Below are 27901 nucleotides of genomic sequence, written 5' to 3'. Positions count from 1 at the left end.
TTAGGTTTAGGGTGCAGGAAGGGGGAGGTTAGGTTTAGGCACTAGGGGGGGAGGTTAGGGTTATGATTCAGAGCCGCGCCCAAACTGCACGCACGTAGTTGAGTGATTTTTTTTGCAACTGCGCTTGCCCCCAAATTCCTATTAAAACTCCTACGGGCCAAGCATTACGCAGAGTGTATGCACAGAGGTGCTGAACCTGTTTAATATTTGATTATTTCCAACAGAGACATGCTGGGCTAGTCATTTTATTGTTCTGTCTATATATACGGTTTGGTGACACCATCAGTAGACCAGCTGCTCGGTTGTATAGTGAAATAGAAATATAGATAAAGGGCGATAAGAAAAGGGGAAAAAAGAATCTTGGCCTGGCTTCAATGATGTCAAAGTTACAATGGAGAGTGGAGCTATAGATAACTTCATTAAAGAAGGCAGTGAGGATATCAACTACACATGGTTGAAGCCGTTTAAAAAATGATGCGCTTAACCTGTCTGGTCCAGGGGACTTACAACATTTAAAAACATTTATTGCCTGATGCACTTCCTATGAGAACCTCTGGTTGAGCTGGGAGAGTATTGGAGTAGTCAGTGTCATCTTGTGTACAGAGATTGTAGTAGAAACGCTGAAAGGGATCAGTCATCAAATTACCATCATGGGGCCTGATTCAGCGGCAGGGGGCGTCTTTTTCCGCCGTGCGACTGCACCTCTAGGCTAATGTTGCATCCAATGGGAATTGTACATAGAGACGCCCACCGGCTGTGTCGCTAATCCTCTGCTTTGCGTATTAAGAAGCACCATCAGCCGCACATCGGTCGCACCATCTAACAATGCACCAGCCCTATGGACCCCGATAATTAACATTATGAATAGTCCCCTATATCAGAAACTGCAGCAGTACAGAGATGTTAGTAAGGATAATGATAAATGTAAGAGATCTGCAGCATAGCACTATATACAAAGAAAATCAGCAAATAATCAGAACACATTAAGGCGATCAGGGTGGCTCTTACCAATGACAGCATTGGGAAGGTGATGAGAGATGTGCATGAAAATACAATAAATACTAATAACATTGAATGTAGAGGCCCTTCAAGGAAAAGAAGGTCCTGGTAACATAATATAACAGATGGGTTGAGTAAGGTATGCTGGCACTCGGGATCCCGGCTGTCAGAATCCTGACATTGGCATCCCAACAGGGTTAGGATACCAACGCCTGTTGGTAAGTACCCTACCCCTAAACCTAACCTCTTTCCTTGCACCCTAAACATAATCCCCGCCCCTAGTGCCTAAACCTAACCTCGCCCCCCAGTGCCTAACCCTAACCCTCCCTCTAACCCCACTACTTACCGCCGGGATGCCAGCGCCAGCATTATGACTGCTGGCATCCCGACTGCCAGGGTTTAAACTACATCCCTAACAGACAGTTCAAGAAGGATTAGCAGGCAACTCTACCACTTTAGCAGCCAACTCTTCCTCTTGAAGATAGACTTTGACATCCTCATCATTAGTAAATTCTTTGTTACCTTTTGTAGTAAAGAGCCAGTATCATCGGGTAAAGGAGAGCAAACTTCTGGCCTGTTTTGGATGAGTAGTTGCAATCAAATCGGAGACATTTCTCTGTGCCTCGCACTATCCACACAGAGCTGGTAACAAATTTCCCTATGCTGGATAACTTTTGAATAATCAAAGGACCATACACCTAATTTTAGGCTCATTCATACTATCAAATAACAGCATAATTGGGGGATAAGGAACTTATTTCCACAGTACACCTGACTTTATCTGCTGACTTATTTAACTCTAAGGGCTCTGTTCATGTAGAATATGAACGGACTACCGGAAAATATCACTATATACTCGTATATATCACATCATATCAATGCAATATACTGTACAGATGTGTCCTCATACATCTAGCCTCCTTGCGCGCTAAACAGCCCTTCTAGACGCGCCATGCCGTGGCATGACTCGGTAGCACTGTGCGTCTTTAATGCGACTTTTTACTTTCAACTGTGTATTATTCACACAGTGGTGTGAATAGTTAGCACAAGCAGCTTCTGCTGATTAAAATGATATGTAGCATGCCCATGTTCTGTGAGCAAGTGCAGGTGTATCTGCATGCAAAACCCTACGTTATAGTGTCAGTGGCTGTAACACTGTAACGTAGCATTTTGCATGCAGATACACCTGCAAGCACACACAGAACATAGGCATGCTGCATATAATTTTAATCAGCCGAAGCTGCTTGTGCTAACTAACCCATCGCTGTGCGAATAAGATGCATTTGAAGGTAAAAAAAGGCGCATGAAAAGATGATCAGCTCTACCATGCCACACAGAGCTCCCGCGTTATGTGTAGTGCGACTTGTAGTGCACATAGAATAATTGTATGTGTGGACACATCTGTATATTGTAATGTTTTGTAGCCATTCATGAAAACTTACCTGTCTGGCGATGTCCTCCGATAAATGGCCCCTCAGCGATGCCGGGAAGCAGCGCAAAGACAGACAAATCAGGAGTCTGATAAGTTTTCTTCACACTGCGCATGCACCGGCAGTGCTTTGCAATCTAGCGTCTGCCCACGTCACAGGGCAGACACTGGACACAAGGGAGCGGAGTGAACGTCACTGCTCTTTTCTACCCAGCGAGGTACGTCCCAGCGAGGTACATTTCAGTTCATTTCACCATCGCCAGTTGGCAAAATAAAATGAAGAAGCGAATCAGAAACATGATGTTTCCACTCGCCTGTCAGAATTGTTCTCCCCTTACTAGTGTATGGGTAAGCGATATTTACACTAATCAGACGGCACCGCTGTGGAAATCTTACACTTCTCCATAGTATATCCCGTCTTGATTAGGGGTATACTGAACAGGAAGCAGTGAAAAGCTCTGTTTTCTGAAGTACTTTGTGAAACAGGACTTTCACTGCTGCAGGAATAGACCCCTAATGCTGGGTACACACTTTAGTCAGCTAACTAATTGGTAAACTATGCACACTTACCAATCAGCTGCTTGATATGTATGGTCTGACATCACAACTGGGCGAGCATTTAAATTTGCCTGCGCAGTTGAGATGTCAGTGGTCCCTGCAGCAAGTGTATGGGCAATCGGCAGGTTGCCTGTACACACATGCAGATGCACCAATATATCTTTCACATATATCAGCATAGGATGTGCTGCAGGGACGATCTGATATGTCTGTTAAGGATATTGGCCCTCATTCAGACCCACTCACGAGCGGCTGTCCGCTCGCAAGTGGGTCGATGGTCCGCACTGCGCATGCGCATGACGGAGGGAGCTCCGTCGTGCGCATGCGCGAGACGCGACGAGCGAAGGACTTTCCTTCGCTCTGAGTGTCTCATCAAAGGGGGCGTGCTGTCGATGTTGACTGACAGCACGCCCCCTTTGGTGGGCGTGCCGGGGGCGTGCCTGCCAGACGGAGGCGTTCCCAAGGGAACGCCTACCGTCTGAAGCCGGCCCCACTGACATCACTAGTGATGTCAGTGGGAGTGATTTTGGCTCTGATAGAGCCAAAATCACTCCTGGCCTTCCGGTTGAAAAACTCAACCGCAGGCTTTTGCTCGCAGTTTCAATGGTCGCGATGGTCAAGACCATCGCGACTATCATCCTGCACGCTCGTATATGCTGTGGGTGGTGACCCACAGCTATACGAGCGTCCAGGAGGACGCTCCATATTAATGGAGGTGGGCCCTGATTCAGAGCGAGCGCTCTGGTCAGAGCGTCCGGCTCTGAATCAGGGCCATTGTTCACAGACATATCGTGTGTACACACCCGCTGATACAGTCGCATTATATCGTTCGTCAATTGAAAGAACGATATATATCAACAAATGTGTACCCAGCATAAGGCCTATAAATGTATGTTGCTATCTAACTATTTGTTTTATGGCTATTTTATCTTACCTATTATTTTTTAATAAATGTTATCTTGATTTAATCTGCTTAGTAAGTGAATAACGCTTACAGGATTTGATGCTACTGTTACGCTGTTTATCTTTGCTGGTATTATCACATTTCTCTGTGTGCCCGCGTACCTTCAGCAGAATAGTCCTGGAAAATCCCCTTAAAGGGAACAGAGCTTGTCAGCAATATAATCGTTTTGTGCACGCAATTGTGGCCCTTGAAAATGACCATGGAGGGTCTATAGTTGGCATTGTGACTATAAGGGCCCAGCCTATGGGCACATTCTATTTCCAAATGCTGCATATCCAAGGCAACTTTGGGGAGAGTATGACATTCCGTATATAAGACTCTTGATGGATTCTGGGAGCCCTACAAGTAGGAGGTTGTGATGTATTCTCAAGGTCATCCACTTTAGCCAACAGTTGCTTTTCCATTGAAGGCTCCATAGCCTCAAAGATCGTTTTTACTACTTTAGCGTAAGATAATGATGCAGAACAAGTATTTTGGGTATGTACTGCTTCTGTAGATGTTGGGTCTGAAGATGGTTAGCTATAGGGGTAGATATGTCAGCATGATACCACTCACCTATAGACCATTGTGCTTTTGCAGAGAACGAAGGAGTAACACATTTATCCAGAATCAATTAAGTCCCAATGTGAGAAACATAGGAAAACTGATTGCAGCTTGAAACTGTAGATACAGATGCTATGTTACAGTTAAGGCCACGGGTCAAATATGCATTTGACCAGACCTTGTGCAGATCTGTTGGGATAAAGGCAGCAAGAGTAGCATCATAACAGAAAGCAGAAAAATGGAAACAAAAAAAATAGCTACAGTAAATACCCTGTGAGTATAGATGAAAATGGTGTTATATGAGTTTGATGCATGGTGCAGAAATCATCTTTCAGAGGCAGGCAGCAGTTGTTAAATAGAAAGTCACCCCTCCAGGATCTGTTAGGGATGTTGCCATCAGTTACCGAATTGTTCAGTAGCAGAAGAACGTCTGTAATCTGCAGAGAGATGACGACATGCTGCAAGCTTACGAGAAAGTGGGCCACAGTCCTGAGGACGTTCTTCACTGGACTGGGGGCTAATAGCAGAGACATGACCGCAGGGCAGCAGACAGTAGGTGAAATTCTGTCGATTTAGAGATACAGCTCTGCAGTCTAGCAACCACTACAGATCATGTCCAAGCCACACTCCTTGACCTATGATTTTCTGCATAATTGCCTTCATGTGACATAAATGATTTTACATAAGTTATAAGATGGCTGGGCTGGTGGAAACATTGAGGTGTGTAGTGTCATCAGATGTCTATGTCTAAAGGGACCATCAGCAGTTGAAATTCATCGCCAACTTGTCATGGTGTACTGTGATAACGTCATGTAATGGAAACAGGTTTGCTGCACTGCCTTTGATAACGGCAGGCAGATGTTCAAGATGAGCAGCGATCCGGCCGGCCAGGCACGTCCACCACAGATGACAATTTGTGCCGCATCGAAGGTCTGATTTAGGAGGACAGACGCATTCGAGTTAGTGATATTGCTGACAAACTGAACATCTCAGTGGGTACTGTGCGCAACATCGTTCATGTGCATCTGGGGTACAGGAAAAAGGGTTCACGTTGGGTCTGGAAGCAACTCACTGGGGTTCAATAAACCAATAGGATGGGATTGTCTCTCGATCACATGACGCAGCACCATGAGGAGGGAGTGTAGATCCTGCAACGTATTGTTACAGGCGTTGACATGTGGGTGCATCATGTGACACTGGAGACAAAGCAAGCATGCGTGGCATATAAACATCCTCCTCACCTTCAAAGAATTTCAAAACGACTCCATCAGCAAAGAAGGTCATGGTGTGCTTCTTGTTGATTTTCTCACCAATGGCGATACTGTGAATGCTGTCCGCTATTGTCACACATTGAGACGGTTGCAGAGGGCAATTCATCAAAAACGACCTGGGTTGCTGGGAACAGGCATCGTATTGCTGCACGATAATGCCAGGCCACACTCAGTCAACCGCACGCATGAGTTGTTATGGCACTACCATTGAGATGTACGTGACCATCATCCCTACAGCGCTGACCTGGCACTGAGTGATTTCCATCTCTTTGGAGCATTAAAGAAACACCTGGGTGGAAGGAGATTCACAACCAACGGTGAAGTTCAGCAAGCCGCCATGTCCTGGCTTCAGGTGCTTGACACTGATTTCTTCTATGCCGGGATAGATGCCTTGGTGTACAGCTGGAACAAATGCTTAGTCTAGTATGGGGCATACAGTATGTGTAAGAATAATCTGCACCAAGGCCATACTATTGATTATACGTATATGTACAAGTTGGTTTGGTTGGTTATTTATTGAACCACCCTCGTATTTCGTAAGGGGAGAAAGTATTATTTTTGTTCTATGCTTTGTTATGATAATCACTACTTTCCGTTCCAATGCTGTTCTAATTTATCATGCTGCAGAATGCGGCTGACATGGGGTATAATGCTGAGTCACAGGCAATGTTGATGTTCATGGAGTTGTGCAATTGTTTGATTCTGTGCATGTGCAAACATCTCTAAAAACTCGTACAACGCATGTATCCCATAGTGTGTACACACTGAGGCACAGCTGCGATTGAGACACACGGGGCAGGATGCATCATTGCAGATTTCGAGGTCAAACTTCTGAAAATTACGTTATTGGAGGTTTGACCGCTCACTGCATAAGCTCCAATCTCCGGAATGGCGTTGCCCAATAGAACCCTATGGGCTTCTATTCGTAATTCCCCCGCAATCCCCCCCAGGCACGTGCGGCACTCGACGCATGTGCAAAACAATTCTGAGTCATAAACTCGAATGTCCTTCTATCGGAAAGGACAACTCTTACCGGGAGAGCCGTCCTTTGTGATTTTTTGCAAGCATACAGCGTTATTCAACTTGCAATGAGTGACTGGATGCATCACATTCCAAATTCGATGCACCATGCATCCCGCCCATGGAATGAAAAATTTATTGGATATGGCCTGGATGTTCCGGTGCAGACGCAACTACAGCAAACTACGCTAAAGCGGTCGCAGCCACATAGTAAGGTATTTGGGATAATCTTATAAATTGGCAGAATATTCAGTTTATTGGTGTGCATTATGGGTAAGAGTGACGTGAACTATTTTCGTGATATGTCATTAATAATGTACATATAGGATTTGTTTCCATATAGTGTTTGTTGGACAAATAAATCCTTGCCTTAGCGGGACAGATGGAACCTTATGAATGGTTGAGATAATACAGTATTATATCATCTTCTGTGCATAATCATTTTGTGATACTAATAATCAGTGAGTTGCAGGTTACCATTGTAACTCATTAAATTATACAGTCCATATGTAACAAAAAAAAAAACTACTATAATGTTGGGTCCACACTGACAGATATATTGCCTGTTCAATGATATATCTGTAGTGCATCGGGTGTGTACAGATGACATGCCTGGCTTTCATAGACATATCGCATCTGCCCTGCAGCACATCCGATGCGATATATCTTGCAGATTTATTGGCACGTCTGGCTGTGTGTACAGGCAACCTGCCGACCACCCGTACACTGCTGCAGTGACCCACCGGTGACTGACATCTCAACTGGGTGGGCAAATTTAAATGCCTGTCCAGTTTTGATGTCAGCACAGAAACATTGGCTGAATGATTGGAAAGAGTGTATGTACTTACCAATTGTTAGGTAGGTTGGTAGGTCGGTTGGGTGGGCCAGGTGTGTACCCAACGTAAGAAACATATTGAGGAGAGGAATTCAATGGCTTTAAAGATGTCAGGTAAAGGATATTGGGGTAACTGGGCACCAGAGAGCAGGATGAAATGGTCAGTGATGAGGTGGGTTTGATACAGATGTGTCCTAATACGTCTAGTGTCTGTAGGACGCCCGGCGTGACTGAGCCGCTACACGAGGTCCATGTTTTTCTTAAAATTTTACATCATATTAACATCACAGACACAGCAAAACACCACACATTGGGCTCTATTTATTAACATTATTTTTACTAAAATAAAGTGAAAAAGGGTGTTTTCATACCCTTTTCACATTATTTTAGTTTCACCTGTAGTTATTACAGGGCAATTGGAGTAGAATTAGTAAAATTCTACTCCAACCCCCAGTATCACTTATTTTTAGTAAAGCAGATAGCATTTCTCATAATTGTAATGGGAAATGTGATCCGACCACAGTTACTAAAAATAAATTGTAAAAAATACAGGGGGAAGCCCTGTGATAATAACGCCACCTGGAGGTGGCGTTATCCAGGGTCTCCCCCGGTTACTGGGCTCCCACTCTGCTCTAACGGGGAGAGCAGAGGCGGGAGCCGGTACCAGTAATCAGCTATGTGGTCTAAGCAGACCGCAAGCTGATTGCTGTAAAAAAAAGAAAAAAAAAATTAAAAATTTTTTTTTTTACTTACCTGAATCCAGGGACCGGTGATCGGGCCTCCGGTGATGGCTCCTCTCCGGTCAGCTGGTCTCCCATAGTACACGGTGGCCCGGTCATCAGGTGATCGGGCCCCAGTGCAGTATGGGAGATCACCTGATCGGGAAGCCAGGAGAAGATCACCGAAGGCCAGGAGGATGCAGGTAAGTGTAATGAAGGGAGGGGGGGTCGCAGGGGTCCGCGATCGCGGGGGCGGGGCTTAGCGTCGGGGGCGGGGCTTAGCGTCGTGGGGGGGTAGTAGCGGTGGTCGGTCGGCGCATGCGCGGGCTCTTAGTCGCTGTATTTTTTCCGAAAATACCGCGACTAGAGTGCGGATGGGATCCGCAGGGACAGAGCTTTATTGCAAGCTCTGTCCCTGCAAGGGATTATAGTAAATCCCTGTGATATTGCCTGAATTCGCAATGCGAATTCACTCGGTAATATCACACTACAATCCGCATTCAATATGCGGATTGTAGTAAATAGAGCCCAAAGTGTATAGTGATTATGGGCTGCGACAGGAATTAGTTTTAAAGTTAAACACATACACAGTCGCAGATGAAGCACAGCGGTTGTACAAATATCGCACATGAAATTGATCAGTGTAATCTAGCACCGTAGTTTGTGTTATCTATGTGAATAAGGTGCACATTTTGAGCGAGTAAGATGCTTGGAACGTCCGAGTTGCCGTTGACCTGCCGCGCCGAGAGCAGCTGTTTGACAGGACTTAAGCCACAGTGTAAAGGGCACATGTATGTGTGCATTCAGTTTAGTGTTCCCGCTAGGCTGTTCACCCGTGGGCCGCAGGGGGGGTGGGAGGGGAGTTCCACTGAAACAATCACCGGCGAGTGAAGTGAGTGAATAGATGTGGCATCTATTCATAGGCAGGGAGAGCTCGGGGGCAGCCTAGCATCTCCGTGAGTGCTGGGCACGCCCCCTACAGTGATGAAAATGGGGCACGTCTCAAGGCAACTCCCCTTTTCAAGTGACCATGCCACCTTTCGGGCACATGAAAGTGCCTTAATTAAAGAGCCGCCCTGCGCCGGCCCCTAGAGGGAACACTACAATTGTTTCTGTGTGTGCTTTATGGGGCCTGGTTTATAGTATGCATGGGGTCCAATGGACCTTGTACTACAACATTAACCTTCAGTCAACATCCATATCACCATTTGGAAAGCTTTCATATATGTAAGTATAATATAGGTGTAATAGAAGAAAACATCTTTATGTATTCAGTTTAGAAGGAAACTAATCCTAATACACAAACCTAAAGTAAAATGATTGCACTTGTTGCTTTTTCTTATTGTTTTTATTTACAGAAGGAGTCATGAATTGGAATTTCATTAGTTGTACCATCCCTTCTATTGGTTCCTGTTATATGGCATATTTTGGAATTTCATCACGCTCAGATCATTGGGCCTGACTCAGACCCACTCGCAAGCGGCTGTCCGCTCGCAAGTGGGTCGATGTTGTGCACTGCGCATGCGCACGACGGCGGGAGCTCCGTCGTGCGCATGCGCCAGACGCGATGAGCGAAGGAAAGTCCTTCGCTCGTTGTGTCTGATCAAAGGGGGCGTGCTGTCGATGTTGATTGACAGCACGCCCCCTTTGGTGGGCGTGCCGGGGACGTGCCTCCCTGACGGGGGCGTTCCCAAGGGAACGCCTACCGTCAGAAGCCGGCCCACTGACATCACTAGTGATGTCAGTGGGAGTGATTTTGGCTCTGATAGAGCCAAAATCACTCCGGGCCTTGCGGTTGAAAACCTCAACCGCAGGCTCCGGCTCGCAGTTTCGATGGTCGCGATGGTCAAGACCATCGCGGCCATCAAACTGCACGCTCGTATAGGCTGTGGGTGGTGACCCACAGCTATACGAGCGTCCAGGAGGACACTCCAGAATTATGGAGGGCGGCCCTCATTCAGAGCGTGCGCTCTGCTCAGAGCGTACGGCTCTGAATGAGGGCCATTGACTTTTGTGGTGTTTACCCAGCAGCTTCAGTGTTGATAAAAAGTTTGCCTTTAATTACACTCACAGACTGTTATTGTTCATATTCATGTTGTTAGAGCAGGGATGGGGAACCTCCGGCCCGGGGGCTGTATAAGGCCCCCGGAATCATTTGGTCTGGCCCTGTGAGCTCTTTTCTGCTAGCCTCAGCTGGTTATCAGCAGCCAGAATCTATGCAGCAGTGCTGCCTGAGCCTCCTTAGTAAGCTTCAGACGGTCACGCCGCTGCCCTTACACCTCCCCACAGCAAGGGCTCCCATGTGCATGATTTACACCATATCTAAATGTACTGTTTATTTTGCCTAACAAGTGTTTTTATATTCATTATTCTTATTGTATGCTAAATTCATAGAATACAGTAAAATTTTAAGGAAGAATATATGGTCTTCAGTAATTATACTTTGTATGTTTGTAGTTTGTGATGTAATAACAGTGGTTGTGTTTTATATTATATATATATATAAATATATATTGTGATAAGGTCAGAGTAGCGGGTCCCTCTCCTGGGGTAGATGGACACCACCTTACACACAGCAGCCAGGAAACAGCACTCCAGTCGTGGATTTTCGTGCAAGTCAGACGGTGCCAGTTTTTATTGTGCAATTTCAACAATCAAATAAACAAAACATAAAATAAGCCCTAGCCCGGCTGGGCACTAACTAGACAGCAAGTTCCCTATCTAACAGAACACTAAACAAAATCCCCGTCCACAGTACCTTCTGGTTTACAACCAACAGTGTCTCAGACCAAGCTAACCTGCGGCCTGCTCTCCCAGGTATGAGACACTCAACTACAACTGAACACAGCTTAAATCAGCCAGTTCCAGGTGTAAGCCCTAATGAGCCTGCTACCAGGCTGAAAGGCCCAAAACCTGGAGTGGCCTGTGGATGGAGCCCTCCCTCTCCTCACATCCACACTCCCAGGACCCAAACCGGCTTTTCCAAAAGCCGATACTCTGGTCTGTCTACAAAACAGACTTCTCCTGGGGGGTTTTAGAACACATAGGCCAAAAACCTAGGACAAACATACCTGCCATTGACCACTTTACCAGTGCTTCTATCATATATCCCCACCCCCCTTTGTTTCGACCTGTGGGGCTGAACAATTGCAGCCCCCAAACAATGGACACGTGACAAAGCATCTGCATTGGCCAGCTGGCTTCCTGGCCTGTGTTCTACCGTAAATTTAAAGGTTTGTAATGCCAAGAGCCATCTCGTTATTCTCACATTACTGTCCTTGTTTTCTGACATCCACTTCAGAGGGGCATGGTCAGTGATCAATCTGAACTTTCTTCCCACCAAGTAGTACCTGAGAGTCTCTAATGCCCACTTTATGGCCAATGCTTCTTTCTCGACCATAGCATAGTTTCTTTCATGTACATTTAATTTCCGGCTTAAGAAGAAAATCGGGTGTTCTTCACCCTCTTTGCTTTGGGACAGGACCGCTCCGATGCCTACATCTGTTTGTACAACAAACTCTCTGTCAAAATCAGGGGTCATCAGAACTGGTTGGGTACATAACGCTATTTTTAACTCCTGGAAAGCCTTCTCTGCTTCAGGACCCCATTCCACCATGACTTTCTGTTTGCCTTTGGTAAGGTCAGTCAGTGGGACTGCAATGGTGGCAAAATTGGATATAAACCTCCTATAATACCCAGTGATCCCTAAGAAGACTCTCACCTGCTTCTTATTCAGGGGTCGTGGCCTGTTTTGTATTGCCTCAATCTTATTGAGCTGTGGCTTTATCAAACCTCTGCCAATGGTGTACCCAAGATACTTTAATTCTTCCATCCCCAGACAACTCATTTTTGGGTTGGCTGTCAAACCTGCCTTATAGATGGAGTCCAACACTGCTTGTACTCTGGGCAAGTGAGACTGCCAATCAGGACTATGAATGACCTCATCATCCATATAAGCAGCAGTATACTGTCTATGGGGCCTTATAATCCTATCCATCATTCTTTGAAAAGTAGCAGGTGCCCCATGTAGCCCAAAGGGCAACATCTTGTATTGAAACAACCCCTCTGGTGCAGAAAAAGCTGTCTTTTCTTTGGCGTTCTCAGTTAGAGTCACTTGCCAAAACCCTTTGGTTAAGTCAAGAGTAGTTAAATATCTGGCTGTCCCCAGCCTTTCAATTTGTTCGTCCACCCTAGGCATAGGGTAGGCATCAAACGTTGACACACTGTTCAATTTCCGGAAGTCATTGCAGAATCGCACACTCCCGTCGGGTTTTGGAATGAGCACAATGGGACTTGACCACTCTCTATGCGATTCTTCAAGTACACCCAACTCTAATATTTTTTTAATTTCCTTCGACACTGACTCTCTTTGGGCTTCTGGTAACCTATAGGGCGTTAACCTTAACCCCTGGGTCAGTGATTATGTCATGTTTAATGACAGTGGTTTTCCCTGGTAGGTCAGAAAACAGCACCCTATTTCTGATCAGAAATTCCTTAACTTCCTGCTGTTGATAGCTGACAGGGTTATTGCCACTGTCACTTCGGGTACCATGGGCCCAGGGTTTACTGGAGGGGCTCGGACGGCTGACAATGCTGCTCTACCCTTCTAGGGTTTTATAAGATTTGCATGGTATATCTGTTCTGGCTTTCTTTTCCCCGGCTGGTAAACTTTATAATTGACCTGCCCAACTTTTTCTAAGATTTCAAAGGGTCCTTGTCATTTAGCCAAAAGTTTACTTTCTACTGTGGGAACCAACACCAACACTCTGTCCCCAGGAGCAAAGTTGCGTAAGCGAGCATTGCAGTTGTATACCCTCTGCTGTGCCTGTTGGGCCTGTTAAAAGTGCTCTCTTACTATCGGCACCACAGCAAAGACCTCTCTTCTGAACTCTACATCAGGCAGACAGTCAACTGGCTCAACAACACTATCCACAGTGGGAGGCACATCACTTGGCGAGCCACCATCACGCTCCGCATTCTCTAGTTCGCCAATCATACTAGAAAAAAGGGAACATCTCTGACTCTGCTACTACGCCAGTAACCCTTTCAAACGAGTCAGGGTGATTTACCTGTGTGCAAAATCGGCTTTCCCACAACTTCCAGAAGTGAGCAAAGTCTCTTCCCAATATTGCATCATACATTAAACCATGTACCAAACCCACAGAGGCTATCACGAAACCACATGATGTCTCGATGTTCACTTCTGCAGTAACATAATAGCGAGTGTCCCCATGTATGCAGGTCACACTAAGAGTTTTCCTCTTACGCTTCAAGGGGTTCACCAGCTCTGTTTTCACAAGTGTCACCAGGCTACCAGAATCTAACTGAGCCTCTACACGGTTGCCTTCTACAGTAAGTACATACATGTGCTTATCAGTCTCAGCCCGCCGGTCGGCAGTTCAGGCTGGCTGTGCAAAGAAAGACCCCCTGCGGTATACATGAGTAGTATCACATTGCATAGGTTCAGAGGTAAGAGGACAATTAGCTGCAATATGGCCGGAAACACTGAATCACATGATAATCTAGTCTTTTACGGGGACGGAACCTTCCTGGCCTGGCTGCCCTGTCTCCAGGTTCCTCACCCTCAGTATTAGGTACATTCCATCGCCCAGCACCCTTCTCCCCTGGAACAGTCTTACCAGTGCCGATGGGAGTTCACCGATGCGCCATCGGGGCTCGGTGGGGCACACTCATAAGCTCCTCAGTCGCCACGCACCTCTCCACCAGTTCGACTAACTGGTCTGCGGACTTAGGGTCTGCATGGCTCACCCACTTGCGCAGAGACCTAGATAGCGATCGCAGATACCGGTCCATCACGACTCTTTCCACAATCTGTGGTCCTGTCAGCGTCTCAGGCTACAGCCATTTTGTGGTTAGATGGACGAGGTCATGCATCTGTGAGCATGGAGGTTTTTCCATTTGGAACTCCCAGCGGTGAACTCGTTGGGCCCGAACAAATTAGGTGACTCCCAAGTGGGTTAGGATCTCCCGTTTTAACTTTGCATAGTCCTTGGCATGATCCAGGCATAAATCAAAGTAGGCCTTTTGTGATTCTCCAGACAGGAAGGGTACCACAAGACTTGCCCACTGCTCTTTAGGCCACTTCTCTCTTTCGGCGGTTGTTTCAAAGGCCGTAAGGTACGCCTCCACATCATCACACTGGGTCATCTTTTGCAGAAAGTGACTGGCCCGTATGGTGTGAGTGTTAGTAAGAAGAGCATGGGAAGCATCTCCAGACCGGACTACAAGCTGTTGTACCATCTCTTGTATGGCCTGGCTGTTTTCTGCTATGGCCTGGCGGGTTTCCTCAATGGTGACTTGTTGTTGCCTCTGGGCTGCCTCCAAGGCCAATAGTTGCACCTGGATGGATTCCTGATGAGCTCTGGTAGCTTCCTGCTGAGCCCTGGTAGCTTCTTGCTGAAGTTTGTTTGTTTCCTGCTGAGCTGCCGTAGCTTGGAGCAAGGCCTTTACAACGTCCTCCATGTTGTCTTTAGAGGTCGGCTGAAAGCAGAACCTGGCCTCTCTGAGCATCTGCTGACGCCACCCTCATGGATTCCACAACTTTGTGTCTGTCCCTTTAAATTTTAAAGGAATTTTTTTTTTTCTTGCTGCAATTTCAGTGTGTGATTGCCCGCATTATCCACCAATTGTGATAAGGTCGGGGTAGCGGGTCTCTCTCCTGGGGTAGATGGACACCACTTTACACACAGCAGCCAGGAAACAGCACTCCAGTCGTGGATTTTCATGCAAGCTGGACGGTGCCAGGTTTTATTGTGCAATTTCAACAATCAAATAAACAAAACATAAAATAAACCCGACTGGGCACTAACTAGACAACAAGTTCCCTATCTAGCAGAACAGTAAACAAAATCCCCGTTCACAGTACCTTCTGGTTTACAGCCAACACTGTCTCAGAGTATGCTAACCTGTGGCCTGCTCTCCCAGGTATGAGACACTCAACTACAACTGAACACAGCTTAAATCAGCCAGTTCCAGGTGTAAGCCCTAATGAACCTGCTACCAGGCTGAAAGGCCCAAAACCTGGAGTGGCCTGTAATGGAGCCCTCCCTCTCCTCACATCCACACCCCCAGGACCCAAACCGGCTTTTCCAAAAGCCAATACTCTGGTCTGTTTACAAAACAAGTGCCATCATTTTGAAGAATTGCTATAAAAATGTCACAACTTCCGTCTGATTGAACCTTGCTCTGGGGTGCAGGATGTGTGGCAGTGACTCCGGGGCCCATATGCACTGCACACCTTGCAGCCAGTATACATACGCCCTTGGTTGGCCAGAAATGCATGGGTTTATTATTATATGCAGTTCTGGATATTGTGTAACCTGTTTTAACAAACAATATATTGTTACACAATAAATAAGTAAGCTCACATTCTTCATATGAATATTGTGTTTTATTGTTTTGTCTTAGAGTGAGTTTCGGGATAGTTTTAAGATACAAATATGTTAAAATGTGGTTTGCAGGTTCAGATGCAGGTTGCTGGCCAGCAGGGCCATAACTAAGGGTGTGCCGTCGGCACAGATCACAGGGCCCATCGTCGATGCCCCATGACCCTTGCATCTGGCTAGCAGGGTGTCTGGAACGGCACCCTGCAGCCAGCAATGCTGCGGCAGCGGACACTCTGTGCTGGGCATGCACCCTGACGTCTGTACAGCTGTTTGGAGCATCCTCAGGAATCTCTGTGCAGTCCTGTGGATCAGACTTGTGTAAGGTCTCTGCTGACAATTTTCATTGGTCAGTTTGTCAAAGTTAGACTTGGACTTGCAGTATATATGGGCTTCCACTGACCTCCATTGGGTCTAGTTAGTGGCTTACCACAGTTGTTATGTGTGTATAGACATTAACCAACAGCACTAATGGTCCAATAAGCATACCTTACATTGTGACATGTCATATCAGCAGATACAGTTAATAACTGACAGTTCTCTACAAAATGCTGACTGTTCTACTAAAGCTGAGTGACATAACAAAGGCTGTTTATGTGGTAAGCAAGTCACATGCTCAGCATATTGAGTTGAAAAATCACATGCTGCATGCATTTTCCCATTGCTATCTAGTTATAATCTAGTTATTGCCATTGCTATCTAGTTATAATCTAGTTATTGCCATTGCTATCTAGTTATAATCTAGATATAATCTAGTCATAAATAACATCCTACCTGCTTTTCACCAATGCGCGCTCTCTCTCTCTCTCTTTCTCTCTCATTACTATCTATCTATCTATCTATCTATCTATCTATCTATCTATCTATCTATCTATCTATCTATCTATCTATCTATCATTATTTTGATACATAACATTTAGGTTAAAATAAACATACCTTACATTGTAACATGTCCTATCAGCAGATAAGATACAGTTGATAACTGACAGTTCCCTACAAAATTGTGACCTTTCTACCAAAGTTAGTGACATCACAAAGGCTGTTTATGATGTAGCAAGTCATATGGTAATTATACTGATGTGAAAACTCTGCTCCTGCATGCATTTTGCATTTGCTATCTTTCTATTTATAATGTATTTATAATCTATCATTTAGGTTAAAATAAGCTTACTTTTCAAGGTCAGTAGACATATTAACAGATACAGTTGATAACTAACAGTTCCATAACAAGTCATATGATCAGCCTATTAAGGTTATTAATCACATCCAACCTGCATTTCACCATTGCTATCTATCTATCTATCTATCTATCTATCTATCTATCTATCTATCTGTCTGTCTGTCTGTCTGTCTGTCTGTCTGTCTATCTATCATTATTTTCATATATAGCAGTTAAGATCCCACAGAGACCAATTTTAACCTAACTGACAGACCTGTCATATTTAATTACCCACATGTGTTGTCAAATTGGATACACATCCTAGCATTCAGTAGTCCAGTCAAATATACAGATCTTAAGTGTGTTTTACTATAGCCTACTATTTTAAGTGAAAGGCTTGTGATTTCTTTATGGACAGAATATGTAATACATATAATACCTCTGGTGTAATGCATATAATACCTCCAGGGTAATGCATATAATACCTCTGGTGTAATGCATATAATACCTCCGGTGTAATGGATATAATACCTCCAGGGTAATGCATATAATACCTCTGGTGTAATGGATATAATACCTCCGGTGTAATGCATATAATACCTCTGGTGTAATGGATATAATACCTCCAGTGTAATGCATATAATACCTCTGGTGTAATGGATATAATACCTCCGGTGTAATGCATATAATACCTCCGGTGTAATGCATATAATACCTCTGGTGTAATGCATATAATACCTCCAGGGTAATGCATATAATACCTCCGGTGTAATGGATATAATACCTCCGGTGTAATGCATATAATACCTCCGGTGTAATGGATATAATACCTCCGGTGTAATGCATATAATACCTCCGGTGTAATGGATATAATACCTCCGGTGTAATGCATATAATACCTCCGGTGTAATGCATATAATACCTCTGGTGTAATGCATATAATACCTCCGGTGTAATGGATATAATACCTCCGGTGTAATGCATATAATACCTCTGGTGTAATGCATATAATACCTCCAGGGTAATGCATATAGTACCTCCGGTGTAATGCATATAATACCTCCGGTGTAATGCATATAATACCTCCAGGGTAATGCATATAATACCTCCAGGGTAATGCATATAGTACCTCCGGTGTAATGCATATAATACCTCCGGTGTAATGGATATAATACCTCCGGTGTAATGCATATAATACCTCCAGGGTAATGCATATAATACCTCCAGGGTAATGCATATAATACCTCCGGTGTAATGGATATAATACCTCCGGTGTAATGCATATAATACCTCCAGGGTAATGCATATAATACCTCCGGTGTAATGGATATAATACCTCCGGTGTAATGGATATAATACCTCCGGTGTAATGCATATAATACCTCCAGGGTAATGCATATAATACCTCCGGTGTAATGGATATAATACCTCTGGTGTAATGCATATAATACCTCCGGTGTAATGGATATAATACCTCCGGTGTAATGCATATAATACCTCCAGGGTAATGCATATAATACCTCCGGTGTAATGGATATAATACCTCTGGTGTAATGGATATAATACCTCCGGTGTAATGCATATAATACCTCCAGGGTAATGCATATAATACCTCCGGTGTAATGGATATAATACCTCTGGTGTAATGCATATAGTACCTCCGGTGTAATGGATATAATACCTCCAGTGTAATGCATATGATACCTCCAGGGTAATGCATATAATACCTCCGGTGTAATGGATATAGACATCCTGTGCTATGCATATAATACCTCCGGTGTAATGCATATAGTACCTCCGGTGTAATGGATATAATGCCTCCTGTGTAATGCATATATTACCTCCGGTGTAATGCATTTAATACCTCCAGTGTAATGCATATAGTACATCCGGTGTAATGCATATAGTACCTCCAGTGTAATGTATATAGTAACTCAGGTGTAATGCATATAATACTTCCGGTGTAATGTATATAGTACCTCCGATGTAATGCATATAATACCTCCGGTGTAATGTATATAATACCTCCGGTGTAATGCATATAGTACCTCCGGTGTAATGCATATAATACCTCCGGTGTAATGTATATAGTACCTCCGATGTAATGCATATAATACCTCCAGGGTAATGCATATAGTACCTCCGGTGTAATGCATATAATACCTCCGGTGTAATGCATATAATACCTCCAGGGTAATGCATATAGTACCTCCGGTGTAATGCATATAATACCTCCGGTGTAATGGATATAATACCTCCGGTGTAATGCATATAATACCTCTGGTGTAATGCATATAATACCTCCAGGGTAATGCATATAATACCTCCGGTGTAATGCATATAATACCTCTGGTGTAATGGATATAATACCTCCGGTGTAATGCATATAATACCTCCAGGGTAATGCATATAATACCTCCGGTGTAATGGATATAATACCTCCGGTGTAATGGATATAATACCTCCGGTGTAATGCATATAATACCTCCAGGGTAATGCATATAGTACCTCCGGTGTAATGCATATATTACCTCCAGGGTAATGCATATAATACCTCCGGTGTAATGCATATAATACCTCCGGTGTAATGGATATAATACCTCCGGTGTAATGCATATAATACCTCTGGTGTAATGCATGTAATACCTCCAGGGTAATGCATATAATACCTCCGGTGTAATGGATATAATACCTCCGGTGTAATGCATATAATACCTCCAGGGAAATGCATATAATACCTCCGGTGTAATGGATATAATACCTCTGGTGTAATGGATATAATACCTCCGGTGTAATGCATATAATACCTCCAGGGTAATGCATATAATACCTCCGGTGTAATGGATATAATACCTCTGGTGTAATGCATATAGTACCTCCGGTGTAATGGATATAATACCTCCTGTGTAATGCATATAATACCTCCAGGGGCATGCATATATTACCTCCGGTGTAATGCATTTAATACCTCCAGTGTAATGCATATAGTACATCCGCTGTAATGTATATAGTACCTCCGGTGTAATGGATATAATACCTCCAGTGTAATGCATATGATACCTCCAGGGTAATGCATATAATACCTCCGGTGTAATGGATATAGACATCCTGTGCTATGCATATAATACCTCCGGTGTAATGCATATAGTACCTCCGGTGTAATGGATATAATGCCTCCTGTGTAATGCATATATTACCTCCGGTGTAATGCATTTAATACCTCCAGTGTAATGCATATAGTACATCCGGTGTAATGCATATAGTACCTCCAGTGTAATGTATATAGTAACTCAGGTGTAATGCATATAATACTTCCGGTGTAATGTATATAGTACCTCCGATGTAATGCATATAATACCTCCGGTGTAATGTATATAATACCTCCGGTGTAATGCATATAGTACCTCCGGTGTAATGCATATAATACCTCCGGTGTAATGTATATAGTACCTCCGATGTAATGCATATAATACCTCCGGTGTAATGTATATAATACCTCCGGTGTAATGTATATAATACCTCCGGTGTAATGTATATAGTACCTCCGATGTAATGCATATAATACCTCCGGTGTAATGTATATAATACCTCCGGTGTAATGTATATAGTACCTCTGGTGTAATGCATATAATACCTCCGGTGTAATTTATAGAAATCCTCCGGTGCAGTATTGCATAGTACAATATTGACTTTAATAACTCTGATTCCTTTGGGGTTCAATAATCCCTTCTAATTGACTCATTTCTAAAGGAAATATTTAGTAGAACCATGCAAAATGACAGATGTTACTTACTCCTGTTCTGCACTGTACACATAACAATGTCCATCTTGATATACAGGACAATAAATATATGTCTTTATTCAAATATTCAAAGCACTGAACCCGATGTTAGAGGAGAATCCATAAAAGGATGAAACGTCCTTAGCGACACTCCTATAACACGCCCATAGACAGACCATATCTGGGAACACCCAGCACTTTTCCAATACATTTCTGACACCCTACGTCTCAATCGTAACTGCGCCTGTGTGTGTACACACTGTGTAACGCAAGCGCCGTACCGGTTCTTAGGGTGTTATATCCATCCGCACTAGCAATAAATCGTTCAACCCCATAAACATTGGCTGCGCGACTCTGAATCCGGCCCTCAAAGTGCAACGCGTTTCGTGGAGCTGTCGTACGCTTCCTCAGACAATTTGGAAGGATATTTTTTAGGTTGCCATTTGTTTTTTTATGGTGGCATTTTTTAAAGAATTTTATTATAAGGTACAAGTTATTATTTTTTATTTTAACAGGGGCACTTTTTTATTTTTAAAGGTGAAATACTTTGTTCATTTTTATTTAGGGGACACAACTTTGTTTTCATTATTATAAGGCCACATTACTATTATGCTATGTACTTATGCTATGGTCTTGTGGATTGTATTTATGCTCTGATACCCTGTTTACACTGTATAGTGCTGCAACCTGTATGTTCTTCCTCTCCCCGCTATCATTTAGGTGATAAATAATGAATGTCCCCTCTTTATTTTTTAGCACCTGGCCACAATTTTGTTGGATAAGAATGATGCTCTAGCCACTGTGGATGATGCTATAAAACGGTTGTTTCATTTGGAATCTAAGGATAAAATCTGGGCCCAGGAGATGGTTCTCCAGGTTATGAATACCTCAATCAGCCTTCTGGACTCTGCCACACAGGTATAATGTCTACAGCCTACAACACAAATGTATACATTATCAGCAGGTCATGAAGCTGAATGGTCAACATTAGGCATTGCCAAAACACTAACTAGTCAGTTGTATAACATCACACACATGACAACCTTGTCTCTCTTCTACCATAGGAAGAATTGGAAGTTTTCCCTTTGTCCATTGTCCACCATTGCCAGAGCATCCCAGGCCCCCATCGCTACCCCAGCGTCCTTCTTCTAGTATGTCAGGAGGCAGAACAGAGCAAGCCTGATGTACATTTCTTCAACTGTGAGATTGAGGTGAGTACTGTAAAATGGTGAACAGGAATAGATCTCATAGCTTCCAAGTAATTTTTATTCAATGATATTATGTTATTCTTATTAGTTTGTAAGGCGCCACATTATTCTGCAGTTCCAGACAGCTGAGAAAACAGCACATGCATAAACCAGGGACAATCATGCAAGGTGGTAACATAAATGCTGATGTAATAACAAAGGAGAGGGACGCCCCTACTCATGAGAACTTAGTCTAGTGAGGAAAGGGCAATGCTGAGGCTTGAGGAGTTGAGGCAGGGGCATATCTATAATGGGTGCAGGATGTGCGGGGCACACGGGCCCCTGGGTCGAGGGGGGCCCCGCACCGCACATCCTGCACCCATAGTATTACTTACCTCTCTGGAGTCCCACGTCGACGCGGGGGTCCGGCGCTGTAAAAACGACTGGAAAATGGCCGCCACGGCCATTTTCCTATCGTTTGCGCATGCGCAGTACAGGGAAAATGGCCGCCGCGGTCATTTTCCCGGTGATCTGCGCATACTCTGTAGACTCTGGGCGCACTCTTGTGCCCAGAGTCTATAACTCCTGCGCTGGCCGCGCACAGCTCAGTGTGCTGCTGACCGCCGGACAGAGAGGACGTGGCCCGTGTCGGAGACTGCACACGGGCCCCCTCCTCTTTAGAAACGCCCCTGAGCTGAGGCATGAGGAGGGAGGATGGCTCAGAGTGGAGATTGGGATTGCAGCGAGGGTGTAGTAGTGTAAGTAGTATAGCTGGGAGTAGGATAAGCTCTAGTAAAAGAGGTGGTTTTCAGAGAGCTTGTAAAGGTTTGGGTTAGGTGTATTATATACATTCATTTTATAGTCATAACAAAGCAATAGGCACTTGGACGTTGCAAGCCGGTAACAAAAACTACAGTAGACTACCGCAATGACATATGTTGTTTGCTGATTCACATGACACTGTACAGTATGCTCACTGTCATGTCTGTGTTACTGAAGTTTGGGAGCCAAAGTAAAGTTGTTTTTGTGAACCACTAAATGGCAAGCAGCGGCACTGAGGGGGTGGGATACTGTTATATTGAGTACACTAAAATCAGCTTTGAGACGAATCTGTATCAGGGCTAGAGTCTAGAGATTTGCTTTGCAGCTGCTGTTTGATAGGTCAGTTTATACTGTTATAGCACACGATATTAATAATAACCATTCTCTTTGACAAGAAGAGAGGGATCTGTTTACATGCCAGCCAATGCTTTATTAGTCTGAATTATGGGATTAATCATGCCTAAGAGACAAACATGAGCAGTAGCGGTCAAGGGAAGCTAAATTAGAAATGCATAGTTATACACTTTCCTACCAGCATGTTACATTATGAGGTATATTTACTAACGTTTTGTCCAGGAATAATGATGTTTGTCCATGAAAGATGACGTTTTGCCTCTTTCCGAGTCCCGATTTTTGGCGGGGAAAATCCGAACTAATCCGAGCCTGCACATCCCCAGTTGGTAGATGTGGAGATGTTGCCCAGAGCAACCAATCAGATTCTACTTAACATTTATCTAAAACCTTCTAGAGGATAATAGCTAGAATCTGGTTGCTATGGGCAACATCTCCACTAAAGGCTATTTAGCACCATGTCTCACCAAGGTAACGCGGCCAGGGATGGATCATAGTTCAGGAATAAATATGTTATTTCATATCAGAGCATTAATATTAATGTAGTCAATATGGCGACATTTACAATGTTGACATCACAATGTCAACAGTTATTATATCGGCATTGCTAAATGTCAACATTGATGTTAGAGATAGGCTGCAGGATGGGAGGTTAGGGTTAGGCTGAGAATAGGTTAGTGTTAGGCCTCTGCAGGGGAGGTCATAGTTAGGCTGCGAGAGGGGAGGTTAGTGTTAGGCTGCTGCAGGGGAGGTTAGAGTTAGGCTGAGGGAGGGTAGGTTAGTGTTAGGCTGCTGCAGGGGAGGTTAGAGTTAGGCTGAGGGAGGGTAGGTTAGTATTAGGCCGCTGTAGGGGAGGTTAGAGTTAGGCTGAGGGAGGGTAGGTTAGTGTTAGGCTGCTGCAGGGGAGGTTAGAGTTAGGCTGCGGAAGGGGAGGTTAGTGTTAGGCTGCAGGAGGGGAGGGTAGTGTTAGGCAGCAGAAGGGGAAGTTAGTGTTAGGCAGCAGGAGGGGAAGTTAGTGTAAGGTAGCAGGAGGGGAGGTTAGTGTTAGGCAGCAGGAGGGAAGGTTAGTATTAGGCAGCAGGAGGGGAGGTTAGTGTTAGGCAGCAGGAGGGAAGGTTACTGTTAGGCAGCAGGAGGGGAGGGTAGTGTAAGGTAGCGGAAGGGGAAGTTAGTGTAAGGCAGCAGGAGGGGAGGTTAGTGTTAGGCAGCAGGAGGGAATGTTACTGTTAGGCAGCAGGAGGGGAGGGTAGTGTTAGGCAGCAGGAGGATAGGTTAGAGTTAGGCTGCGAGAGGGTAGGTTAGTGTTAGGCCGCTGCAGGGGAGGTTAGAGTTAGGCTGCGGGAAGGGAGGGTAGTGTTAGGCTGCTACCGGAGAGGTTAGACTTAGGCTGCAGGAGGGGAAGTTAGTGTAAGGTAGCAGAAGGGGAGGTTAGTGTAAGGCTGCATGATTGGAGGTTAACGTTAGGCAGCAGGAAGGAAGGTTAGTGTTAGGCAGCAGAAGGGGAGGTTAGTGTTAGGCAGCAGGAGGGGAGGTTAGTGTAAGGTAGCGGAAGGGGAAGTTAGTGTAAGGCTGCAGGAGGGGAGGTTAGTGTTAGGCTGCAGGAGGGGAGGTTAGTGTTAGGCAGCAGGAGGGGAGGTTAGTGTTAGGCAGCAGAAGGGGAGGTTACTGTTATGCAACACGAGGGGAGGTTACTGTTAGGCAGCAGGAGGGAAGGTTAGAGTTAGGCTGCTGGAGGGAAGGTGAGAATTAGGCTGCGGGAGGGAAGGTTAGTTAGGCTGCAGGAAGGGAGGTTAGGTTAGGCTGCAGGAGGGAAGGTTAGGGTTAGGCGACGGGAGTGGAGGTTAGTTAGGGGTTAGTCATAGCACCGCAAGTGCCACTGGATCCACCGGAAGTCTTCACCAAATGACTGCCGGACCTGTAAGACATTTCTGGAGCCACCAAACCCGCTGGACCAGGTAAATCACTGTTAGACCACCAAGGACGTTTTGTTCACATTCTAATCATGTCAACATTTCATTGGTTTTGACATGCTGCATGTGAACATTATGGCCAGGTCGACATTCTCATGTCGACATTATGAATGCCGGCAAAGCATACCACACCCCATTAACACTATGGGGGAGATGTATCAAACCTTTGAGAGAGATTAAGAGAAAGAAGTTATCCATAGCAACCAATCAGCTTCTAGCTATCATTTATCTAGCACGGTCAATAAAATAACAGAAGCTGATTGGTTGAGGATGTGGTCAGAATCCCGACTGCTGGGATTCTGGCGGTCAGAATGTCGACACCAGAATCCCGACACTTATCAGAATACTGGTGCCGGAATCCTGAAGGTAAGTACTGGGGTTAGGGGGAGGGTTAGGGTAAGGGGTTATGGTTAGGCACTAGGGGGAGGGTTAGGTTTAGGCACCGTGGAGGTTAGGAGTACTTACCTTTAGGCGTCGGCATTGTATCTGGTCGGGTTGATGGCGTCAGGATTCTGACCACCGGGATCCTGAGCGCCAGCATCCCATACCCATTCCGATTGGTTGGTATGGGCAACTTCTCCACTATATCTATCTCTAATGTTTGATACATCTCCCCCTAGATGATAAAGTCTACAAACTGCTAATGGCTTAATTAGATGTATGACTGATTAGTTATTTGTACCAGTGATTCTCTCAAAGTATTGTCCTACACAAGCCACTTATACAGCATAAAAGAGTTTTCCAGGTCTAGAAAAAAACCACCTGTTCATAAATTAGCACTTAAATAATATAAATGTACACAGGGCCATAATTATGGGTGTGCGAGCAATGCCACCATACAGAGTGCAGAACCCTGTAGGTGGCACCGCCGCTCACCAACGGGTCCTGGAACTGCACCCTGCAGCCAGAATCTCTGCAGCAGTGCTGTCTTAGGACGCTTCAGACGTTCACACCGCTGCAGGTTTAATGGAGGAAACTGCTCTATGGGCCTGATTCCAAGATTTATGCTAATGCAATCGTAACTGCAAGCTCGGATCACAGTTGCTAAAAAATTCTAATACCTACCAAAGCTTAGCAGAAGATAGGGATGCCCACTGCTGCCTGTTCATATCCATCAGACGCTGTACAACAGCGTAAACATCGGTAACATTGACACAGATTGGGCAGCCATGCAGCTTGTAAATCACGTCTGACCAGGCTCAAACACTGCGTCTCTCCTGACATGCTGAGAGCTCTCATGCTGCAAAGGAGATCGGAATGGATAATTTATGCACGCCCATGAAATGGAGTTTAAATGGTCCCAACACCCCACGTTACCTCCCTCAAACGCGGACTACCGGTCAGTCACTTTGCGAGTGAATCCTCTGTGCGAGCGTGATCACAATACAATTGCTGCACTTGCCCAGTGTGGCATTCGCACATGCACAATGCCAAGCAGTCGCTTGATGTGCATAAATATCGGCATTGCGTAAATCTCGGCATCAGGCCCTATAACCAGATAGACCTCAATCCCCTAATATCTGAATAAGGAAACGCAGTGTAGAGGAGTCATGTCCCTGACAGTCTCTGCCTGCATGATAATATAAATCACCAGGAATCCCTGTTGATCCACAAACCAGAGATATTTCAGAATCTGTCAATGAGCATTAAATGACATAATGACAGATGAGTCCAAAGGTTATACAAATGAATAATTGTATATCATAAAACATGTTTGCACAGATTGTAACAGCTGAGTCTAGATATCTGCTTGCGTGGGTTTCCTCCGGGTACTCCGGTTTCCTCCCACTCTCCAAAAATATACTGGTAGGTTAATTGGCTCCCAACAAAAATTAACCCTAGTGTGTATGTGTGTGCGCATGTGATAGGGAACATAGGGCCTGATTCAGACCCACTCACGAGCGGCTGTCCGCTCGCAAGTGGGTCGATGGTGTGCACTGAGCATGCGCACGACGCCCCCTTTGGTGGGCGTGCCGGGGGCGTGCCTCCCAGACTGGGGCGTTCCCAAGGGAACGCCTACCATCAGAAGCCGGCCCACTGACATCACTAGTGATGTCAGTGGGAGTGATTTTGGCTCTGATAGAGCCAAAATCACTCCGGGCCTTGCGGTTGAGGCTCCGGCTCGCAGTGGCGATGGTCGCGATGGTCAAGACCATCGCGACCATCAACCTGCACGCTCGTATAGGCTGTGGGTGGTGACCCACAGCTATACGAGCGTCCAGGAGGATGCTCCATTTTTATGGAGGACGGCCGTCATTCAGAGCGAGCGCTCTGCTCAGAGCGTCCGGCTCTGAATGAGGGCCATAGATTGTAAGCTCCACTATGGGCAAATACTCTCTGTAAAGCGCTGCGGAATATGTGTGCGCTATATGAATAACTGGTAGTAATAATAATAATAACAGGGTGCCTAGAACGGCCAGGATCACTACTGCAGCGCAGCCGGAGTGTCCTTTAGATGCTCCAGACAGGCACCCTACTGTCTGTGCCGCTGATTGGCGTGTCCTCAGGAGGTTCCAATCAGCACTTCTCTTACCGGTGCTGCTGACAAACCCCCTGCATGACATAATGTGCATGACGTGGGGCGGGAGGGGCGTATCGAAGCCCTGTTACAGCTCTGGGTTCAAGCAATAAATATGGATGGATTGACAAGAGTTGTAAGACTGTAAGTTGAATGCTTTATGTGAATTCAGAGTGCCAGGCACCCTGGATCGCACAATATCATGCTATATTTGCCAGATCTCAAACAATCTGAGGATATTACTATCATTTGATTTCCTTGGCATAAAGCCTGTCTTATCTGAATGTACAGTAGACGGCATTACCTTATTAAGCCAGGAAGACTGAAGCTTGGCAGGTGTTTTAGTGTCACAGTTTGGGAATACATTTGGGC

The 27901-nt window shown here is 45.0% G+C and overlaps 1 protein-coding gene across 1 annotated transcript in view; it reads left to right on the top strand.

Annotated features, from left to right (window-relative positions):
- EPS8L2 (EPS8 signaling adaptor L2) overlaps positions 1-27901 on the top strand; it is a 258096-nt gene that overhangs the window by 178768 nt on the left and 51427 nt on the right. Inside the window, exons 5-6 of the mRNA XM_088471000.1 lie at positions 21438-21599; positions 21746-21892. Coding sequence (XP_088327126.1) covers positions 21438-21599; positions 21746-21892 — 309 coding nt within the window. The remainder of the gene's footprint in view (positions 1-21437; positions 21600-21745; positions 21893-27901) is intronic.

This window comes from Taudactylus pleione, unplaced genomic scaffold (assembly GCF_031769625.1).
Source record: "Taudactylus pleione unplaced genomic scaffold, aTauple2 ptg000109l, whole genome shotgun sequence".
Classification (NCBI taxonomy): Eukaryota; Metazoa; Chordata; class Amphibia; order Anura; family Myobatrachidae; genus Taudactylus; species Taudactylus pleione.
This window is presented reverse-complemented; position numbering and strand designations above follow the sequence as displayed.